At 36.2% G+C, this 23,380-nt stretch overlaps 2 protein-coding genes across 2 annotated transcripts in view; both read left to right on the forward strand.

Annotated features, from left to right (window-relative positions):
* The window catches only part of LOC127862992 (transportin-1-like), a 48,155-nt gene extending 39,623 nt beyond the window's left edge, over positions 1-8,532 (forward strand). The window contains exons 21-23 of the mRNA XM_052402307.1: positions 2,590-2,764; positions 3,701-3,819; positions 4,939-8,532. Coding sequence (XP_052258267.1) covers positions 2,590-2,764; positions 3,701-3,808 — 283 coding nt within the window. The 3' untranslated portion in view covers positions 3,809-3,819; positions 4,939-8,532. The remainder of the gene's footprint in view (positions 1-2,589; positions 2,765-3,700; positions 3,820-4,938) is intronic.
* Positions 8,533-13,258: 4,726 nt separating this feature from the next.
* On the forward strand, positions 13,259-23,318 carry LOC127862987 (uncharacterized). The gene is made up of 2 exons (XM_052402279.1): positions 13,259-13,661; positions 17,936-23,318. Exons 1-2 carry the CDS (start codon positions 13,400-13,402, stop codon positions 22,468-22,470), a joined length of 4,797 nt encoding a protein of 1,598 aa, XP_052258239.1. The 5' UTR covers positions 13,259-13,399; the 3' UTR covers positions 22,471-23,318.
* The last annotated feature ends 62 nt before the right edge of the window (positions 23,319-23,380 follow it).

A 23,380-nucleotide genomic window follows, 5' to 3' on the forward strand; every position in this document is an offset into this window, starting at 1 on the left:
CTAAAAGCCAAAAGTCATGAAAAAGGTTTTTGGCCAAATAATTCTTGATTAATGTACAATTTTATGTTCAACTGTTTCTTTAGACATTGTTATGCTCCCCCAAAATTTATTTTGCGGGGAGCATATAGTCGCTGCTTCGTCTGTCCGTCCGTGTGTCCGTCCGTGCACAATTTTTGTCCTGGCTATTTCTCAGCAACAAATGACCGGAATTCAATGAAACTTTATGGGAAGCTTCACTACCAAGAGGTGATGTGCATATTATCAGCGGGTTCTGGTCGGATGATTTTTCACAGAGTTATGGCCCTTTGAAATTTTCTATACAAAAATTATTGTCCTCCCCAACTACTGTGCCCTCAAGACGTTTCCTTTTATCTGAATATATAGTGCAATATTGTTACAAAAAAAAACCTTTGGGGAGCATCACCCATCTCCGATGGTTTCTTGTTTAAACTGTTTTTGTTGCCTATATAATGTTCAACAGCTCTATCGAGCTTCAATTTTTAGCTCATCTATTTTTTGAAAAAAAATTATGAGCTATTGTCATCACCTTGGCGTCGGCGTCGGCGTCCGGTTAAGTTTTGCGTTTAGGTCCACTTTTCTCAGAAAGTATCAATGCTATTGCATTCAAACTTGGTACACTTACTTACTATTATGAGGGGACTGGGCAGGCAAAGTTAGATAACTCTGGCGTGCATTTTGACTGAATTATGTGCCCTTTTTATACTTAGAAAATTGAAAATTTTGGTTACGTTTTGCGTTTAGGTCCACTTTTTTCAGAAAGTATCAATGCTATTGCATTCAAACTTGGTACACTTACTTACTATTATGAGGGGACTGGGCAGGCAAAGTTAGATAACTCTGGCGTGCATTTTGACAGAATTATGTGCCCTTTTTATACTTAGAAAATTGAAAATTTTGGTTAAGTTTTTTGTTAAGGTCCATTTTATTCCTTAAGTATCAAAGCTATTGCTTTCATACTTGCAACACTTACTAACTACCGTAAGGGGACTGTGCAGGCAAAGTTATGTAACTCTGACTGGCATTTGGACGGAATTATGGGCCCTTTATACTTAGAAAATTGAAAGTTTGGTTAAGTTTTGTGTTTTGGTCCACTTTACCCCTAAAGTATCATAGATATTGCTTTCATACTTGGAACACTCGCAAACTATCATAAGGGTACAGTAAAAGGACAAGTTGCATAACTCTGGATGTCATTTTTACGGAATTATGGCCCTTTTTTGACTTAGTAACTTTGAATATATGGTTAAATTTTGTGTTTCGATCCACTTTACTTCTTAAGTATCAAGGCTATTGCTTTCAAACTTCAAATACTTTCATGCTATCATGAGGTTACTGTACCTGGCAAGTTGAATTTTACCTTGACCTTTGAATGACCTTGACTCTCAAGGTCAAATTATTAAATTTCTCTAAAATTGCCATAACTTCTTTATTTATGATTAGATTTGATTGATACTTTGACAAAACTACTCTTACCTGACATACCACAATAGACTCCACCCAAACCATCGCCCGTGCCCCCCCCCCCCCCCCCCCCTATTTTTTTTTTTTTTTTTTTTTTTTTTTTTAAGATCATCTCACAAATGACCACCACACCCTCACACTATACCCCCCCCCCCCCCCCCCACCCCCACCCCCTCCCCAATTTTTTTTTAAACGGTTAAAAAACAAAACTATTTATTTTGATTATTTTATGTTTGAAATACCGTCCAACCATCGCACCCAAGAATCCCCCCCCCCCCACCCCCCCCCTCCCCCCACCCGAATCCCCCCCCCCCCCCTATTTTTTTTTTTTTTTTTTTTAAGATCATCTCACAAATTACCACCACACCCTCACACTATACCCCCCCACCTCACCCCCCCCCCCCCAATTTTTTTTATGAAACGGTTAAAAAACACAAATATTTATTTTTATTATTTTATGTTTGAAATACCGTCCAACCATCGCACCCAAGAATCCCCCCACCCCCCCCCCCCCCCCACCCCCCGCGATTTTTTTTCCCTTTTTTTCGCATTTTTGGAAGAAAATGTAATAAATGTCCACACCCCCACACAATGCACCGCTCTTCACTCCACCCCTCCCTCCTTTGTGATTGAAAATGAGAGTCCCTTCACCTTTAAAAAGAAAATAGATGAGCGGTCTGCACCCGCAAGGCGGTGCTCTTGTTATCCCTTAGGATGCTTTACATCAGTTTTTCTTTGATGATAACCTACATAAGTTATTTCAAGTCCTTTACACCATTTTAGGAATATGACTTGTACATGTGATATTGGTTATTTCATCCACAATTATTGACCTTAACTTAAAAAATGTATAAGTAAGGATAAATAAATTTAATGTTGTTGTTTTTCCCACATATTACATAAAATATAAAATTCTGTACAAACAATTAGTAAAATGGTTTTACAACTTTATAAGTACATAATATATCTACAAAATTCAACCAAAATTTGGGAATTTTCCAACCTGATTTTTGGGTGAAAAGATATTAATGCTATTTTGGAAGTAGACCCCAAACTTGGTATTTTTTCAGTGAAAAAAGCCTTGCATGTATAATTTGTTACCCGCAGGTGCACATCGCTGCGAAACATCCGTGACAATGAGGAGAAGGACTCTGCGTTCAGAGGCGTGTGTCACATGATCAGCGTGAATCCAGGGGGCGTTGTGCAAGACTTTATCTTCTTCTGTGATGCTGTCGCCTCATGGGTTCATCCTAAATCTGACCTGAAAGAGATGTTCTATAAGGTGGGTCTACTAGTTGCTTGCTCTTAGATATAAGTAATATTTTTATGCACCCGAAGGAGGGCATATAGTGATCAGACCGTCCGTCCTTCTGTCTCACTTGCATTTCTGTCCTTCTGTCTCACTTGCATTTCCGTCCTTCTGTCACACTTGCATTTAGGTTTCGAAAAACGCTCATAACTTCTATGTCCCTTCACATAGCAACTTGATATTTGGCATGCATGTGTCTAGAAATACTGCTAAAAAAAGGTAGTTTTCTGGATCCTGCGATTACTTTAAAAGTTCTTCATATTTTTTCATGAAACTTGAAACAGGGATAGATGGCAATATGGACATTATGCACGTCATTATATTTTGCTCCTACGTAAAAAATTCTGGTTGCTATGGAAACAAATATATAAAAATATATATATAAATCTGACAATGGTGTAATTTCTTACAATGGTGGAGCTGGTTGGGGACATATATTGCTTGGCAATAGTCTTGTTATTCCTATGTCTGGTGGCATGCAGTGTCCCATGTCTGGTGTGCTGCATCAACTTTTAGCTTGTTACCAGTTTAGGGGCCACATTTGTCATCCAATCCTGATGTAACTTGGTTGCATGTTTCCCTTTACAATAATTCAGGTTTTGAAATAAAGCTAATGTAATAAACAGGTTAATCCTTAAGGTCACCAGGCCAAATCTTAGAAAAACCTTCTAAGGTCTGCAGACCTTGAAATATGTTCATATATTTATCAATTTCTCTGCAAATATTGCATTATTTAAACACTTTTATCTATTTTTTGCAGGTCTTGAAATATTTTCCCACCCAAGTCTTACTCTAGTATAACAGGGTTTGATGCATGTGTGTGAATTGTTGTCCCAGATTAGCCTGTGCAGATGACACCTTACGCACACGCAGGCCAGTTTTCCCATACCAAGGCTTGTTACTTTGCAGATCTTGCACGGGTTCAAGGACCAGGTTGGAGAGGAGAACTGGAAGAAGTTCTCAGACCAGTTTCCAGTCCCACTTCGGGAACGACTCGCACAGCACTACGGGGTGTGACAGGTCCAGGGGTAAGTAACTTGCTTAATTGAAATAAACCTTGTTGCGGTTAAACTGGGCTCAATGTATGTGAGTAAAATGTCATCCACTATTAGCCTGTGCAGTCCTCCCAGGCTAATCAGGGATGACGCTTTCCGACTAAACTGGATTGTTACTTTGAAGAGACTTTCTTTCAATGAAAAATTTCATTGAAACAGAAAATGTTGTCCCTTATTAGCCTTTGCACACTGCATGGGCTTGTCTGGAACAACGCTTTATGCATTAACCTGAGTTCTCAGCTCACTGGGTAATCTTGCAAAGACATGGCTACAACATGTTTAGTATGAACATTAAGAAACAGGCTGTAAAAAGTGCAAGTTTAAGGGGTTAACAAGGATTGGTTTTTCCACTTAAATGATGTGATTTGTAGATAGTTTGATTTATATATAGTTTAAGGAATTAGCAGTTACAATTTTAACACAAGTTAAACAGTTAAGCACCCAACGTTTAAAATTGCGGCTGAGACCTTGCAGAATTACTGAAATATAAGTTTGGAATTGTAATGGTATGTATGTTACAGAGCACTCATCATACTACTCAAACTTTGCTAAGGATCACTTTTTAGTTTCACATTATCTTCAATTTAATTTAATATAATTTAATTTGTTTTTTTGCAGGTTTTGATATTTGAATGTGTGTTTTTGACTTTATTTTGAAGTATTGATTTATCATTGATGCGTGACGCTGGCTGAATCTAGCTGGGAATGAACTTAAAATTACACAAACTATAAAAAGTGAACCTTAGCAAAATTTGAGTAGTATATTTTCACTACTCAAAATTTGCTAAGGATCACTTTTGATAGTATGTGTAATTTGAAGTTCACCCCTAGCTAGATTCAGCCAGCGTCACGCCTCAATAATAAATCAATACATAAAAATAAAATAAAAAACACATTCTAATATCAAAACCTGCAAAATAACAATTTAAATAAAATTTAATTAAATTAAAAGAGAATGTGAAAATTAAAAGTGATCCTTAGCAAATTTTGAGTAGTATATTTTCTATGAGAAAACAATACAATATCTATACATGTTGAAGATACTAAAAAAAAATTGTATGATCTGAAGTGTTGATTTTATTTCTTTTTCAGACGCGGGGAAAAACTGGGTAAACCTCTAATCAAGGGCGGGAGGTGGGAGGGATCTCTCCATAACCTTACTTCGGACCTCGGTGGGCGGGCATCGCGCTGGGAAGGGAGGGAGGGCACAGCAGGGGTCAACCAGGCCCCTGTCTACATACGCGCCAGGGAATAGGGGCTCTAGATGGCGGTCAAATCGCGGAACCGTCACTACCTTCGCGAAACATGGGTGGGCACGCGTCAATAAAGCTATAAATCGTGGGTGGGACCATTATCTCCGTTGTTGAGCTGTAGCGGACACCTTTATCAACATCATCCATCTGACATTGCTGGCGTCTGGGACGGCCATAGCCGATCATCGCGGAAGAACGTCAGACTGAGGACACACAAAATGGTGGGAAAAAAGGCTTTCCAGTACCCACCTAAAAGAACACAAACATGTGTGGACAAACATAATTATGTTATTATGTTCTGTAAAGACTAAGCATTTTAACTAGGATGCCAAGGTTTCCATCTGGAATGTACTTCAAATCTTTGCTTCTGATGTAAAATTCATATGATGTTATATGTAGGCATCCAGAGCAAGGCTATAAGATTGCATCTATAGCGGGTTTGAAATTTTGCAAAGTTACGCACACACAAGTTTATAGTCTGTTGATTGATATTGTTAAAATTGAAGTGATACTCATTCTTCATCTACCCATTTATCAAAGTAAGCATTTAAGGTTTTCATCGAAGATACTTTGTGCGATATGATGAGCACTTTAAGGGCTGGTTTTAATACATGTAGGCTTTTTTTTGGGTTTATCCGCGAAATTTAGTACAGGGGAAGGTTTTTAAGATTATATCCACAAAGTATCTTCAAAGAAAACAGGATTTGGACATTCTCTGAAACTGATCTTTGGATATGATAAAACACTTAACTCTTGAAATTCAACTATTAATTAAAATAAAACATTGATTGATATACTGATAAATTGAACACCTTGTTTTGAAAACACTAAAAAAAAAAAAATTGTGTTTGATAATAAATTAAAATGAACCATCATAAATAAAAATTAATGAAACATATTAGTTTTAAAATATTGAAACCTATTTAATTGCATTGGTTTGAGTGATTGTTCCTTGTGGCTGAGACCGTAGTTGTGTAACCAATATAAGCTATTTATTCCTATTTAATAGTGGAATGTTTCTTTCGTTTCGAAATCTTTGTGCTTTAAAGCAAACAGACATTCCGAATAATTCTGCTGCAATGGATCTTATCATTCATGGTCTAATTTGTCCAGAGAAAATTCTGGGAGAACCAGTCAAAATATTAATAAAAGAAAATATGGACAATTAGCAGTTATAAATGTTGAGTATTTTTCGCTTTCTTGAATATTCAGAATAATATAGATTTCAAGAAATAGAATGCTGCAAGAACTTACGAAAATGCATGATTGTATATGCTTTAGTGAAAAATGAAGGAATAGAGAATACCAACTAAAGATGGGGTAGATGTGCATGTATTTATTGTTCGGTTGTGTGAATCATTTTCATGGACGGCCAAATGGTTATTAAGAAACTACTTCGGAATGTCTAGCTTATTACACAGGTATGAATGTTGTCCTGCTTGACTGGTTTGTTGCAAAGCTAATTATTTCTATCTCTAAATGTAGTTCCAAAAGCTAACCCTTTACCCCTTAGGTATGTATTTTGACTCATGTTTTGTCCTTTAAAAAGTTACATTGAATTTAATACCTTTCTTACTAAATTCAAGTTTTAAAGGCTTCATTTCCAACCCTTAGTTACTGATGAGCAGCAAACAGCATAAAATCTGAGCAGACTGTGAGTTACTTGCAGGCTGTTCTGGTTTTATGCTGGTTGCAAAAGCCATTTTCACTTTGCTTCTTATGGGGGAAAGGGTGAAGTGAATGTTACATCTGGACTGTTTTTTTCTTAATTCCATGAGTAATTTAAAAGATTTCTAGATCTTTCCTTCGTGCTTTCATCACAGTGAATATATTAATAAAGATTTGAATTTTGGTTCTAGTAGGTTTTTTGAAAGACACAAGTGTGAAATGAATAATGAATAAAGGATTAAAAACAGTATACTCATATATGTATTCAAATATTTTTTGTTTATATAAAATTGATTTAAGACCAAAGGAAACATGATACTTACCAGTAATGTGACTCGTACTCAAATAAATGTTAATTGGCAGTATTCCAAAATATGACCATTGTTTTTCAGAGTGATTGGTTGTTTTAAATGTGGTTGTATACTCTGTTAAGAGAAACAAGTACTTTTTTATCAAGGATCGATAATTTACTCTACGTTTGGGTAGTTTTCAGATGTTGAATAATTGCCTTGCAAAGAAACAATCAGTTAATTAACTACTCTACAGGGCTTTTTTTCTTCGCTGAGAATGGCAGTTTTCCCCAAATTTGAAAAGTTTGTGACTCAAATTTTCACAATTTAGAGAAGTTTATGACTCAAAATTTCATAAGATGGAAATGTTCTTGACTTATTTTGTTACAATTCTGAGCAGTTTACGACTTTTTTCACAAAAAAGGGGGTGAAGACGGCTTCACAAAAATGGGGGGAAAAGGCCTTGAGCATAAAATTAAAAGTGTTTGATAATATCCAAAACATACATCTTCAGAAAATTTAGTTCTGAAAAATAACACATCAGCATTTTTGCAAATTTAAAAAAGATTTTACAGAAGATGTATTTACTGTTGTATCCATATGATAGCAACATGTTTGTGCCAGAATGATTGAATGTGTTAAATGGTGGAATGCAGCTTATTTGTGTTTGAGTTTGAACTTACTGTATTGTAACTTGCTTTGTACAATTTTGTTTCTGATAAACGTTTTCTCTTAACTTGCATACATAAGCAGAAAACTGTTAGGCAAAGACATGGCATGTAATTACCAACTTTCACATGCATTTTAGTTTAAAAGAAATGTAAAAAAAAATGATTTTGAAATACTACGCAATTGTTTAAAAGCTAATCAAATGATAATTATTTTTTTTTAGTTTTATATTGGAAGTAATTTTATAAAGTTGTTAAAATGCATATTTGCTTGTGACAAAATCTTAATTAAAAATGAGAATTGTAAGATTGTTTCTCAAGTTTCAACTAAGATTCTTTATATATACCATCCTAGGAATACATCTAAAGCCAGAATAGTTAAACAGTGTTCTGTCACATGCCATATGTTTACTTGCAATATTCCAGTTTTAAAAATAGTTTAAATCAAGTGTGTATTGAAAGGCTATTGAAACCAAATAAAGAACAGTCTAAGATTTGTCTGTATAATTTGTAAACATGTAGACCAATTTTCTGCAATTCATATGCATATGAATTGAAGCCTTTCTGGTTACTTCGGAACATTTTAGTTTTTAGCAAGATCACTTTGTTAACAGTGTGCCCTCTGTACATTCTTTAGCTTCCCAAATTTTGTTCTAAGTGGATTTTTTTCTTATTTCATGCTTTGTTATATCTGTCTTTCAAATCTAGTACTCTTTTTGATAGTTTTTTTAAAAGTCTTTCAGAGCTCAGTTAGTAAACTGTTGTTTTTTAAATGTATGCATGAATAAATAAAACACATTTTAGCCAGCTGAATTTGTGTTTTAATTCCTATTGTATTTGTTGTGTCGAGGTCCCCAGGTATTTATGAATATCTTTGCATAAGGTTAATCTGATTTTAATACCTGTGTTCATGTAATTCATGAAAATTTCAGCACAAAGATAACTAAATGGAAAACTAGAAGTATCTTATTCATGCTGAATCTCCACGCCTTAGATAGAATACAAGAGAACAATATACACAATGCAATCAATAACATTACTTCTGACCTTGTACGAATATATTTAATATACTGCATTTGTGAAAAGTATTGCAAGTGAAGTAAAGTAGCTACATGAATACCATTTATTTCGTCTTTTCTCTATATTTTACTTGCATATTTTTTATTAATGAATGAGATCTTATGGAGTAGTGGATAGAACAAGTTCAATTATAAATAAGAGGTCATTCTTAATAAGCAGTAGCTTTAATTCATGTCGAGAACGGCTACCAAGTGTATAAATAAAAATTCCCAATTAACCCATTTATGCCTAGCGTCTAGAAAAAAGGCCTTGGCAAACAGCGTAGACCCAGATGAGACGCTGCATGATGCGGCGTCTCATCAGGGTCTGCGCAGTTTGCTTAAAGGAATTGCTGTAAGAAATATTCTAAATATAGAAATAAGTATACTAGAAATCCCTAATGTTGGAAATAAATTGATCCAATTGAGGATGGGAGAGTCCACTAGGCATATATGGGTTAATTGAAATTCTTTGGACTGTGGTTCACTGGACGTTCATTGATGCGTATGTATGTTCAGAGTGTTACCACTAGATACGTTAAAATAGAATTTTTACATAGGGAGCGACTTTCACATTATCAGTGCGTTTTATTGTTACTTGTCGAGCTGACAGCATGTTGCCTTAGTAGGCCAAATAAGTTAGGGTTTTTAATTTACGAGTGAACATTGCGTTTTCGAGTCATACAATTAGCAACATCATTAATAAATGAGGTGCGTCATGCAAAATGGATCTTATGCCATATGCGGCCACTCAAGTCTGCACATTCACGCAGTCTGGTCAGTAGCTACCATGTCTGCTATAGTCATGTAACGGTTTCGTACTCGTGAGCGGACAGGGTGGGTCCCAGACCATATGACATAAGACCCATTTTTGCTTGACGAGGGTTATTTTTAGCTCGACTATTATATATTAAATATATAAAGTGGAGCTATCCTACTCACCCCGGCGTTTGCGTTAGCGTGCAAATGTTAAAGGTTGCGTACTACCCCAAATATTTCCTTTGACATATTGCTTTTATATTTTGCATACTTCTTTACCAACATGACTCCAATCTATAAACAAGAGCAGACAACTGTATCAAGCATTTTGACAGAATTATGGCCCCTGTTATACTTAAAATATGCATATTATTGATAAATCTATGTTAAAGTTTGCGTACTACCCCAAATATTTCCTATGTCCTTTGACATATTGCTCTTATATTTTGCATACCCCGGTACTTCTTAACCAACATGACCCCAATCTATAAACAAGAGCAGACAACTGTATCAAGCATTTTGACAGAATTATGGCTCCTTTTATACTTAAAATATGCATATTATTGATAAATCTATGTTAAAGTTTGTGTACCGCCTCAAATATTTGCTATGTCCTTTGACATATTGCTTTCATATTTTGCATACCGGTACTTCTTTACCAACATGACCCCAATCTATAAACAAGAGCAGACAACTGTATCAAGCATTTTGACAGAATTATGGCCCCTTTTATACTTAGATAATTGAACATTTTGCTTAAATTGCCATAACTTCTTTATTTATGATCACATTTGATTCATACTTTGACAAAACAACACTTACCTGACATACCACAATGGACTCCACCCAAACCATCCCCCATGCCCCACCCCAGAATCCCCCCCCCCCCCCCCTAAATTTTTTTTTTTTTCCTTTTTTTGAAAGATCATCTATTAAATGACCACACACCCACATTATACCCCCCCCCCCTCTCCATGATGGCTTGCGTTATACTGTCAAGCACTCGAATAGTCGAGCGCGCTGTCCTCTGACAGCTCTTGTTTAAAAATGTAACAGGCAAGTGTAATGGTTATATACAAAGGTTTAGGACAACCAGTTGTATAACAACATCGCGGAAGATAAAAAATATTCACGTGTTAAGACAATACATTTATTACAGATATATACTAAAGCACCAACAATACACATATACATTGATTTAAGTAACATAAATACTCAAATCAACGAATATTTTGTAAAATACAGTTATTAAACCCATGAAAATAGCAAAAATTTCAACGCTAGATGTGGTATGGTAACATAGATTTTTTGTGGCACAATATATTATAATTTCCCGCAACGATATCTATGCATACGACACACTTACATGGTACATGAACACGTGTCGAATATATTTTATATTGTCTCACAATAAATGAGGATTGTGTACCTTGTTATCTCCCACCATAGGAAGAGGGATATTTTTTGGCGTTGTCCGTCCGTCCGGAGCCATATCTTGGAAGTGCTTCGGTGGATTCATTGAAACTTGGTATGAGTGTCCAGAAGCATATTGGCGGGGGATATCAATTCAACGAATTTGCTTGTTACATCTGTTACCCGACCACATCTAGCGTTGCAATTTCGGCTATTGGTATAAGGGACATTGATTTTTTTATGTGTTAACTTTATTTTTCGAAATATTGTACGAAATATTCGTTGATTTTGAGTGTTGATGGGCTTTTAATATTTTATCTTTGATATATACAAAACCTTTTTTTAAGATTTTGCGAGCCCAGTTTATACTAGAGCGTTTCAGTCTAATAACGAATACACACACCACACCCCCTCCCGACACGTCGCATGAACATGATGAAGTAAATGTAGCATGTTACAAGGAAAGTTTTCACTGCGTCGTATTCGTACACAATATGTTACATGCATATAGTCTAAATTAAAAATAATAATGTCACAGAAATAATAACTTGAAAAAGGGCATAACTTGCATAATGTTTAACGTATGATGATTATATTCGCACATTCACAACTATCGAGAGGAACAATCCCTGAATTTTTTAATGTTTTACGTTTGAAAGTGTAGGAGACCACCCCGTACAAGTCTGGATAATGACGGACAATCAGTAGGACAGACGTTAATGTTGCTTCCATCTCACAGCATCATAAGCTGATTGTGATGACTTGTATGTAAAAGATATGCACAACCAACATGCATGAGTCAGATGTTCAGATGTCAGATGAACAACTAATGGAAGTTTTACGCTACTACTGTGTCCCTAAATTAATATCACCTTCTGTTAAATATAAATTCAAGTACACTTGTATAGCGTAAAAAGTATTTGACACTACATTTATTCAATTGCGCCGTACACAGTTCTAGCACTAAAATAGCTTATTTGACATAAAAACGTATTAAATATGCGTTTTAAGTTTTGTTTTAAAATGAAATTCGCTCTGTTTGAATTTTAAGTCTTTTGGAAGAGCATTCCACCACTGAATATGTTTTGATTGAATATGTTTAGCTCTGCATTCGCCAGCTTAATTCTACTCCGCTCCTTCGCAAAGCAAAAGATCAACTAACCAACCGTTTATCGATAGATCATTGGTCAAGGATATTGCAGCTCCCTTACCTTCTGATACAGACTAGAGTCAATAGTCCTCAATCTTTCAGAATCAGTTTGGTAATGCGATGCGCTTATTGTAGACATAAACAAGATGTGTTTGTGAAACACAATGTCCCCCTATATGATGTTTGACCTTGAGGGATGACCTTGACCTTGTGAAGGATGACCTTGACCTTTCACCACTCAAAATGTGCAGCTCCATGAGATACAAATGCATGCCAAATATCAAGTTGCTATCTTCAATATTGCAAAAGTATTCATAAAATAAGAGATTTGGGCCACATATATTTGACCTCTGACCTTGAAGGATGACCTTGACCTTTCACCACTCAAAATGTGCAGCTCCATGAGATACACATGCATGCCAAATATCAAGTTGCTATCTTCAATATTGCAAAAGAATTTATAAAATAAGCGATTTGGGCCACATATATTTGACCTCTGACCTTGAAGGATGACCTTGACCTTGACCTTTCACCTCTCAAAATGTGCGGCTTTATGAGATACACATGCATGCCAAATATGAAGTTGCTATCTTCAATATAGCAAAAGTTATTGCAAAATGTTAAAGTTGGCGCAAACAGACCAACGTACAGACCAACAGACAGGGCAAAAACAATATGTCCCCCACTACTATAGTGGGGGACATAAAAAGCTTTACTGTCGCCGAAGGCACCCAGGAAACTTCTGCAAGTGTTGGCGAAACTGCTTTCGTTGAATGCCAAAAAAGACAAACTTTGTTATATTATACAATTGTAATTATTGAATGGGAAGTGACTTAGTCATTAACACTAAATGTATATTCGATGTTTCGTACAATAAATTTTGCTGTTTTTAAGACAACTATGGTTTCAATTAGATCTATAAGACCGTTTTACGTTATTTATTTTTGATGAATATTTTACAATAGACTGTTAATATCGAACTCGCAGGCACTCAATCTTCTATTTAGAAGGAGTGCTGTATCGGAAGAAGAAGTCTCCAAATCAAGAAACTGCACCGACATTCTTTCCGTTATATTTTTTTCTTAAGGTTAAACAAACGTATTATCGCCAAGGCGCTTAGATAATAAATCATTTCGATCAGGCGCTTGATTTAAATGCTCATGGCGGCGAATTTAAGAAACGAATCAGAATATTTTTCTGGAATTAACTGATAAAACTAAGTGTGACCGCGTCTTGCAATGCAGATGATATGATTGTTTCAAGAAGGCCCCATTAGTACGATAATTATGTGAAAATGAGCACAAGATCAAGCGGATTTGGTGCAAGAAGGTCACTCAGTTTTGCCGACTTGCCTTACGTTGGCAAGAGGTTTTACGTCGATGTTCGTTCAAATGCTCAAAGAACAAAGGTTATTCAACGTATACAAAACTTGGGTGGACACATAGAGAACTTCCTTTCAAAGGACGTTGACCTGCTGGTAACTGATGCCAAAGACAGGAAGGAACAATCAGGCGCAGGGAAAAACGCAGCAAAACAAAATCTTCCGTTAAGTAGAGGTAAGTTACGAAGTCCGACGATGTTCAACTGAATATTCGAATAAATAGTTAATAAAATATTGATTAAACATACCAACAAATAAAAGTACTATTCCCTGAATGTGACAGTAATTTAATTAGGGCTTATTTGGTACTACAACACAGCTTTATTCCCTGCTAAAAAAGTAAATATTTATTTGTATCTGTGTAATATCCTTGAAGTTCCCCTCTCAAATTCAAGTTTACTTCTTTAACAAACAACTAAATTTGTTAACTGGTTTGCAGCGATTTTTTTCCCAATTGGGTAAAGTATCCATACAAGCCCAATTGGGAAAATTGTGAAATGGGAAACTTCGCGTCGTTGGGTCTTCATATTGGGAAATTGATGTCATACATGCCATACGTCCCGGATAGTCCGGGATTGTCCCGGAAATGAAGAACGTGTCACGCAGTCCCGGAAATCTGTCAAATGTCCAGGATTTTGCAAAATCCATATAAACATGTACTTTATACTATGCTTAACTGCACCTTGAGTCGGTGTTCCCACTAATCCGCACGGTCTCCATGGCAATGCCTACCCAAATAGGTGACTACGCTACATGTCAAAATCGATCAATTAACAGGGGTCCTGTTATCATATCGATTGTCTCACACTCGCAGTCAAACCGAAAAGGCGGCATTGTTTAATGTGGTTGTTAATTGGCTTTAATATACTACGTTAAAATTTCCATCTGCTTAAGCATGTTAAGGGCAGAGGAGTTGTTCACACATCTGGAGATTCTTGCGGTTGTGAATTGGTCATGCGAGAATAACCCCGTGTCACTATCAATCTATAATTTCAGTCGCTTTGTTATGCCACACTAATCGGTCCGTATTGTGTACTCCTCCACGATAAAATCGTGGACCGTTACTTCGAAGACTTTTGATGAAAACATCGATGTTGTCCTCGTGTAAATTGTGCATTTTATGCATAGTTCAGTTATATCAAACATTTATTTTTACGCGATATTAAATTAAAAACAAAACACACAAACAATGTGTAACTTTATCGTCTTTAAGATAATTATTTATTGAAACAATTACTGTAACGTATACTAATAAAACAAAATGCGAATCGTCTATTAGGCAGATATATTATACGACTGTACGTTGCTAGGCGCACCTGCCGCTTACATCAGTTCAACAATAATAAATTGTGACTCGGCAAACATGACAAATAAAGATCGAATTAACGATGGAGATCATGAACTTAGAAAAGATAAATGAAATGCCTGTGATAATCAACGATGCATAAAATCGATTTAGATGCTTACAACATATTTATTAGTAATTTACTCAATTTACGATGTGAAAAAAATGCTTGCCAAAAATGCATATGTCTATATATATATATATATATATATATATATATTATATCGCTATATGTATTCTTGTCCCGGAAAATCGGCAAAAGTCCCGGAAAATTGAGCCCAATGTCCCTGAATTGGTCTGAAAATTTATGGCATGTATGTTGGTGTATTTGATTTTCTGCTGCACAAATACTTTTAAATTGATAACTAAATGTTGTTAAGTTGTCAATAGTATGTTAACTTAGGTTCAAGCCATAGAGCCTTATACTCATAGTAAAACTAACTAAATGTTTTATTAAACAAAATATTTTTTTTTAGAAACCTTCAAATTTAATTGGGATTTTTTTTACAGCAATTAGGACCTTTGTAGTTTTTTTACTTATTGGAAAAATGCTGTGTTCCGGTAATTTATAAAGAAGGAAAAAACCTGTTGGTTTGAGTCATTTTGCAAATAATCCCAACAATTTTTATCAAACCAGTTTGAGTGTTATCTTACTTAGCATTTAAACAAATAATAATTGTTTTGTTCTTCAAACTTGTAGGATGAAGCAGGCCCTTTGAATTGAGAATAATAAGTTTTTACTAAAATTTGGAAATTAAGATGGTTTTTATTTTGCTGTATTTGGCACAGTTCAACTAATACAGCTTGATACGAAGACCAGCGCTTCTGTTAATGGACCTCTGGGTGAAATTATGCATAGTTATCAGGGCTCGCGCTGTTGTTTCGTAATTTGAGACATTTGAGAAAATATTGAGAATTTGGCTAAAGAAAAATCTTATTTGCGAAAATGCTAAAATCTCGTAAAATTTCATCGTATAACATCCGCCATTTAAATCCAGACTGGTGTTCTATATTGTTCTCTTTGTTTCAGTGTAAGTGTTCGCAATTTGAACAATAAACAAAAACCGGTCTTTACCAGAACATGAGACATCCCTTGACCTTTAGCTTATTGTTATTGAAGCGAACGTGGAAGCTGGCCAATCAACATTGAATTCGCTCAAACATAATATTGGGTCATTCATGCCCAGACACTGTATACTTGGAATACACAGTTGATATTGTCGTCTGCCAACAATACAGCGGACGGTGGCAAACATCCTATTATAAGATAAACAAATGAAAAGAAGTGTAACAATAAATAAATTATTTCAAAGCTGATCACTTGACACCTTTCTACCGACTATCGATCTGAATTAAAGGATGATTATTTAATAATTAGTTCAATGTGGATGATATTACACCTTTCTGCAGATTATCGTTTGAAATTTAAAGGTGATCATTAAGTTGTTTTTTACCCACAAACTATGCTTTTGTGAAGCAATATGTCAACCAAATTGTATATTAATTACGTATTTGCTAGGTTACTGGTTTTTATTTTCTGCAGTCAAACGATATGCATATTTTATTTCATGTGCAAAATGCGTACAATTTTTCTGACTGTTTTCGGATACGTTATTAGATTGGCTGTTTTCGGAGAAAATCGAGGTATTGTCATAGCCAGCTTGTCGTGTTGTGTCCGTCTTTGTGTCGTCCGCCGTCCCCGTAGTGCTAAAACCTTAACATTTTGTCAAGGTTTTGAACATTGGCTCTAAAATCAAAGTGCTTCCACCTACAACTTTGAAACTTCATATGTAGCTTGACTAGCTGCACCTTGATGATTTGATGAGTTCTACATGCCCACCCATATTTGGGTCACTAGGTCAAAGGTCAAGGTCACTGTGACCTCTAAAAAAGAAAAAAAATCTGACAAGCTTTTATTTCTTCAAAAATGCTACAGCAGCCGGGCATGGCACCCGGTATGTGGCGCTCTTGTTTTTTCTTCTATTATAATTTATTTTCGATGTTTTTTATAGAAAAAATAGAATGACGAATACACATGCGGTGATACTGACAGTGTGGCTTACAATATTTGGAATTGTATTCACCTGATATTGCAATTGGAAAGACTATAAAAAAGAACAATTAGTAAGGGCTCTGGATGAAGTCACAGGTGTTGGGCGCGTGGCTAAGTCACTTGACACTATCAATTTGTCATAAAACATTTTTCATCATTTTGACCAAAAAAAAAATCTGATATAATATATAATAATATATATTATCAGATTTTTTTTGGTATAATAATATAATCATATATATTGTATCAGATTTTTGTGTGTGTCAAAATGATGAAAAATGTTGTTTTATGACATATTGATAGTGTTAAAGTGACTTGGCCACGGGCCCAAAACCTGTGCGTGGGGTGGGGGGCTCTGCTCTTTATTCCTGTTGGGTATCTGCGGGTGCGGTTCCAAGACCCCCGGCCTAATTTTCGGGATTTAAAATTTGGGAAAATCAAAACCACTGTTTAATTTCATATTGAAATTTGTATGTTATATTATTATATGTGATATGCCCTTGTTGTTATTAAAAGAAATATAAACAAGTTGATAGTATATATTATTATTTCAAAAGCAGTTTTCGTGCACCGAAAAATGAAAACTGGTTACCTCAAAGAAAATTTGGGCCAGCGCTAGCCCTGGTTATATACATGTATCCACTTACAAGTGATGCAAATCCCTTTGAGGTCCAATAAGAGTAATTTAATGAACTATGGGTTCAAAGATGTAGCTGTATTACAATATTGAGGAAGATGAACAAACAAATTTACTTGTAAGGACTAGTCATTTATTTCACATAAATACTACTGTACATTACTTTGTTTTTTTAACATATGATGACTAAATTTGCACATGCATAGCTTCTTATTAAGAGGAACAATCCTCTTTATTGAATGTTATACGTCAAAAAGTGTAGGAGAACTCAGCATAAATCATGGAATTGTGCTTCAGACTGCCAGTCTCTAGGTCTACCTTATTACAGTAAAATATAATTGTTCAGGTACCATCCAATTCTCTTGTTTGCATCTTGTATCTCACTGTGGCCTCATTCATGCCAATCTGTTTCAGGGCATGCCCTGTTATTGAAGGCCTCTGCAGCCAATGCAGGTCAAGAATCGTCTCCCTTGACCAACTCTTCAGCTGTTCTCCAGAATGCAGCCAGCCTCTATATCAAGACAGAGTCAGTCTCCCAATTCTTAAAAAGCACTGCCAAACACCTGGCTAAGCTGCGTGAGGACAAAGTGGCAGACAAAAATGATCCCAGCAATGGAATGGCATATATCTCATGGGAGAATGACAAGGAGAATAACCCTGAGTGTTACCTCAAAGTGGAGGATGAGGAAGTGCAGTATCGGCCATTGTGGAAACAGTTTGACGTGTTTCCTGTTATTTCATATTCTGGGACCGATTCGCCTTTTGATGTGGGAGTGACTTTAAATAAGAAAAGTGACAACAATCAGGCAAAGAAGAAAACTGCTGGAGCTGGTGCTCTAAGGGGAGGCTACTGTGAGTCATGTGATCACTGGTACAAGTGTACTCTGAGAGAGCACATAAACAGCGAGAAACACAAAGAATTCATTATGGCTGTGGAGAACTTTAAAACTTTGAATGATATTGCAGAACAGCTGCCAAACTTCTCAAATTTTGTAAGTAGTTTTGGTCTGCAAATTGACTACGATAGTGAAGTCTGTAACAATAAAAACCAGACTTATGCAGATGCTGATATGGCATTAGGAAACTTTGGAGAACGAATTTGTTTACAATTAAATATTTCAAACTGTTGTGATAAAACTGCTCTTTCAAATGGTATCGAGAACAAACCCATGACTAATTTATCTGAAAGTGGCTTTTCCACGCATAGTTCAGTGACAGAAAATCAGTTATCAAATAGACAGGTTGTAGTATCAGCCCATAACAAGATGGTAGACAGTGTACAAGAACTGTTGCAAGGTGAGAGGTCTATGAGTACAGAATTTCAAATAAACATGGAAGGCAAATCTGAACACTCTGCTTCCAAGTCAAGAAGTGATCACACAAATAGGTTATGTTTCAAAGAGATCTCCTTTGACAATGTGCTTGACAGTGTGTTGAACGATTCTTTTGGTAAAAGTCAGGATGAGCTTGTAGATGAAGAAGTGTCAAAGCTAACAGATGCTTGTGACAGCCGCAAAATTGTGAATCTTGGGAGTCATCAAGTTGCTGCTTTACAAAAAAGCATCGATGAAACAGAGCTAATTCAGGAACATTCTAGATCACATAAAGACATTTGCTCAAGTCTTGGAACATGTCCTACTGTTATCTTTGCCAGTCAGGGCACAGTTGCATCTTCCACTGTGCAGTTTGGATGGAATCCAGTCAGTGTTTGCTCTAATCCCACGAAGTCTAAGCCAAATCAAACTGGTAGAAATTCGTATACATTTTCTTCTGCAGCATCTTTCAGCGATGTTGGCATACATGAGGCCCTGAACATGTTGAACAGTCAGAGGTCAGCTAGTAGGAGTAGCCAGAACAGAGAGTTGATGGCCACAAGATCGTCTGTGACTAACACAGATAAATTTTGTGGTAATAGCACCCACTCCAGTGTTAAAGAACAAAGTTTTACCAGTGATCAATGTGAAAAAGCAGCGTTTGCAAAAGCTAATTTATTAAGAAATTCAGGGATTCAACCTAGTATTCATACAAAAATTATATCATCAAGTCAATGTGAACTTTCAGAAAGCCAAACTCTTCAATTTCCATTAACAGACATGATAAAACCCCTCAGTGATAGTCTGAATAGGCCTATAAGCACTGCAAGTAACACATCAAAAGGTTTGTCTGACAATGGAAGTGTGTTTGGGAATAGTATGGGTACAATTCCTGGGGGTAAGGTTTACTCTGTGTCCAACCCTGACTACAGCAATATCACTGAAGAGTCAAACCAGGGCCTCAGCAATAATAACTCTAGTGCATTGGAAAGTTTTAAAAGTTTTAAATTGTTCGGAAAAGACGATAATGCAGGAAACAAGGAAAGCTTGTTCAACACCCCTAGCAAAGAGATCATGGCCCATATTCAGGCTAGGATTCAAGAAAATAATGCTAACTCTGGATCCACTATCAGGAACTGGCTGGTTCCAGAAGATAATGATAACATGTCCCAGAAACTAGACACACCAGTGAATAAAGGGAACCAAACGAAGGATACATTAAAATGTGGCTTGGACAGAATTGATCAGTGCTTTGATGAAAGTGCAGATAATTCTAAAGTAGCTGAATGGATAACAAATCATGATTTTTATCCAATGATAAATTCTGAAAACTCTTTGCACTGCTTTGAAGAGTCAACTCGAGTTTCGGAAACAAATACTGCAGCAACAAGCAATGAGAGTCATAGATATATTGAGCTAAAAGCAAATGGTTTTGAAAAAAGTGTGTTCAATATGGGAGATATTGTTCATAAATCATGCAGTGAAAGAAATGCTTTTAGTGAAAATCAGTCATTTGGAACATTTTCAGAAAGTGGAACTAGCATTACTGATTGCACAATCGACAATCTGAAGTATTGTCCAAGTAGGGTATCCAAATCTGGAGTTGGTAATGAAAGCTCTAGTCATGTTCCATATGACTCAAAAATGTGTTCAGCAATAAATGATGACAATGTGAGTGTGAAAAGTGGCCTGAGCTCTGTTGTAACTGAAAAAGGTGTCAGAATAAAGGGTCTTTCAAATTTAAAAACATCAAGTCGGCCACCTAGCAGGTGTAGTAGTGTGACTGGTACAGAAGATGTACTTATCAGTGACTTTCGAGCTATTGAAGGAATGAAAAATATAGAAAACGATTTGAAAGTTGCAATACCAAAGCCAGTTCCACTTGTTCATAATGAAAAAGCTGTGAAAACATGTTCTCAGATTACACCTACCTTTAGCGATCAAATACCACCAGTGGTAAGTGAGCAGAAGACAAAAGCTATAGGAATAGGCCATGAATCATCCAATGAGGTTACAATCAACCGAATGATACAAAGCAGCATGCAAGTGAATGACATGCAGCCGTCACATCAACAGGTCTACAAAACTGTGGATAATTATGCAAATACAATGTTTAGTTCAAATAGACTTACTATCAGTGGGATGAGGTCTCAACCGCTCAGTGTTCTAACCCAGTTCACATCACCAGGATCTTTCATGGACCTTTTGGCATCCCCAGGTCAGATGCTTGGCAGACAATCAGGGACCATGGTTGGAAATTTGGGGGCAAATACATACATAAACCCTGGCGAAAATATGCATATACTACCTTTACAGCAAAGTCAAAATGTTGGAAACAATGTATTCAATGTATCTAACAGTGCTTCAACAGACTTTGATACTCGTGTAGAATTTTCCAATCAGCCAAATGTTGAACATAGTAATTGCAAGATATTGTCAACAATAAAGCTGGATGACATAGCAGAAAGCAGCCAGTCTTTGTCCAGTCCAGGCGTGGCCACAGCCAAACGGCAGAGAAAAGGGTCAGTCTTTAGGGGTAATTCTTCTGTTAAGACAGCCACAAAGCTTAAGTCAAAGGCAAAAAGATCAGAAAGTCCAGCACCCAAGACAACATGCATGTCATCAACGATTGGTTCTGGTCCAGTTGTGTCTCAAAACATCCATAGCAAGCAACTCCCAATGTTATTACCAAAAACAAGTGAACTCAAAGCTGCTGAGAATGGTTCACAACAAGTATCAATGGGGCATATGCTTGGTACAATAAGTAACAATTTAAATACCTTTTCTACAGCAAACACTTCTTTGGGAGTCTACACTAACCAGTGTTCAGCATTCTCCCAAGCTCAATCCTATTATTCTAAGCCTACGCAGACTCAACAACAAAACCAGCATAATACTCTGAGTAATATCCAACAAGTGCCACATACAATGGCACTGCAGTATCCCCAGCAACAGCGTCCATATTACCCCACCCCACCCAGCTATCAAGAACAATATAGTCACGGGCAACCATTGGGAGCGGGTTTTAGGCAAATGCATCATCAGAGTATATACAATTATTCTATGGCAAACAATTTCTCCCAGAACATTACACATTTAAACAACATTTCACATGCAAGCAACACTTCACATGCAAGCAACATTTCACATCCAAGTAACATTTCACATCCAAGTAACATTTTTAATCCTAGTAACATTTCATATCCAAGCAACATTTCACATCCAAGCAACATTTCACATCCAAGCAGTGTCAGTTTTCATCAGAGCCTCCATACAAACTCCCCTCACTTCATGCTGCCGCCATTAGAAAACTACTATCGGGACCAGAGCCCTCACGTGGCCTACAATGCCGTTCAGACGGGAGCCATGAAGATGACCTTCAAGCGTGTACCAAACCAGCTAGCCGAGGATAGGGACTGCAGAAACGATCTCACACGCTATTGGAACGTGAAGAAGGCCGGTGATTGTCGTCTGGTATTGCGCGCAGGTGGGCAGGAGAAACGGAAGGCAGAGGAGATTTCCTATTCAGACCATGCTGGTGACATGGGCAGTTATTATGGTAGTGATGCCGAGGCGTATACACCAGACACTGGTGGTAAGCCGAATGCAAAACGACGGAAGTGCCTTGTGTATTAATTATTGTTCATTTTATCTAGTATAATGTATTACACATGGTATTGGTCTGGGATGTGATTGTGAATTACTCATGGAATGTGTGAATACAGGGTACAGAATGATAAAAAACTTACAATAGCTGCCTGGTCTTATTACTTCTAGGATTCCATTGGCTATTTATTACACTGTCATTTATTTATTATTCACATGTATTTGTATTTCATGACCAGTATTTATGATACTCATGTTGATGAACACCAAATTTTACTTGATTTTTTTCATGAATATTTTACTTTAGTTTTACTTATAATCTTACTTTTGATATAAATATTATTCAAACTAGTCTTTCAGTCTTTGTATTATTTTATTTTGAAATGTTCTGTGTTGAAGGTGAATATTGTCTACAGTGATTTATGTGATTTCGGGATTGTTTCACTACATTTTCTTTGTTATTAAGTATACTCAAATTGTGTTTATCTTTTTGTGTGTAGAATATGGTCAGTTCATAATTTGCAATATCAATATGTTATGAATATTCTGAATCAACTGTCAATATTACATATTTCGAAGGTTGCTGGTGCCATGTGAAAGGGAAACACATATTGTATTTTATGTACATATCACTGCTGAGTGCTGAAACTACGTCTTTCACCGCGTACATATATATTTGTGTATTTATACTGAATTTTTCAGCATATATTGTGTTGTGAATTGTTTGTTTTTTCAGTGTAATTTTCGATGCTGTATATGCTTAACTCCATAACATTTTATATCAATCTGTTATTTAAAATAATTGTCTCAAACCATGAAATGATTGGTGCATTATTTTATAAACATGTTTACATTTGAAGTACATTTTTACAAACCATGATGGTTTTCTTTTCCTAGTTATTATTAACCCATTTATGCCTAGCGTCACGGACTCTAGATG

Source organism: Dreissena polymorpha, chromosome 16, assembly GCF_020536995.1.
Source record: "Dreissena polymorpha isolate Duluth1 chromosome 16, UMN_Dpol_1.0, whole genome shotgun sequence".
In the NCBI taxonomy this organism is placed as follows: domain Eukaryota; kingdom Metazoa; phylum Mollusca; class Bivalvia; order Myida; family Dreissenidae; genus Dreissena; species Dreissena polymorpha.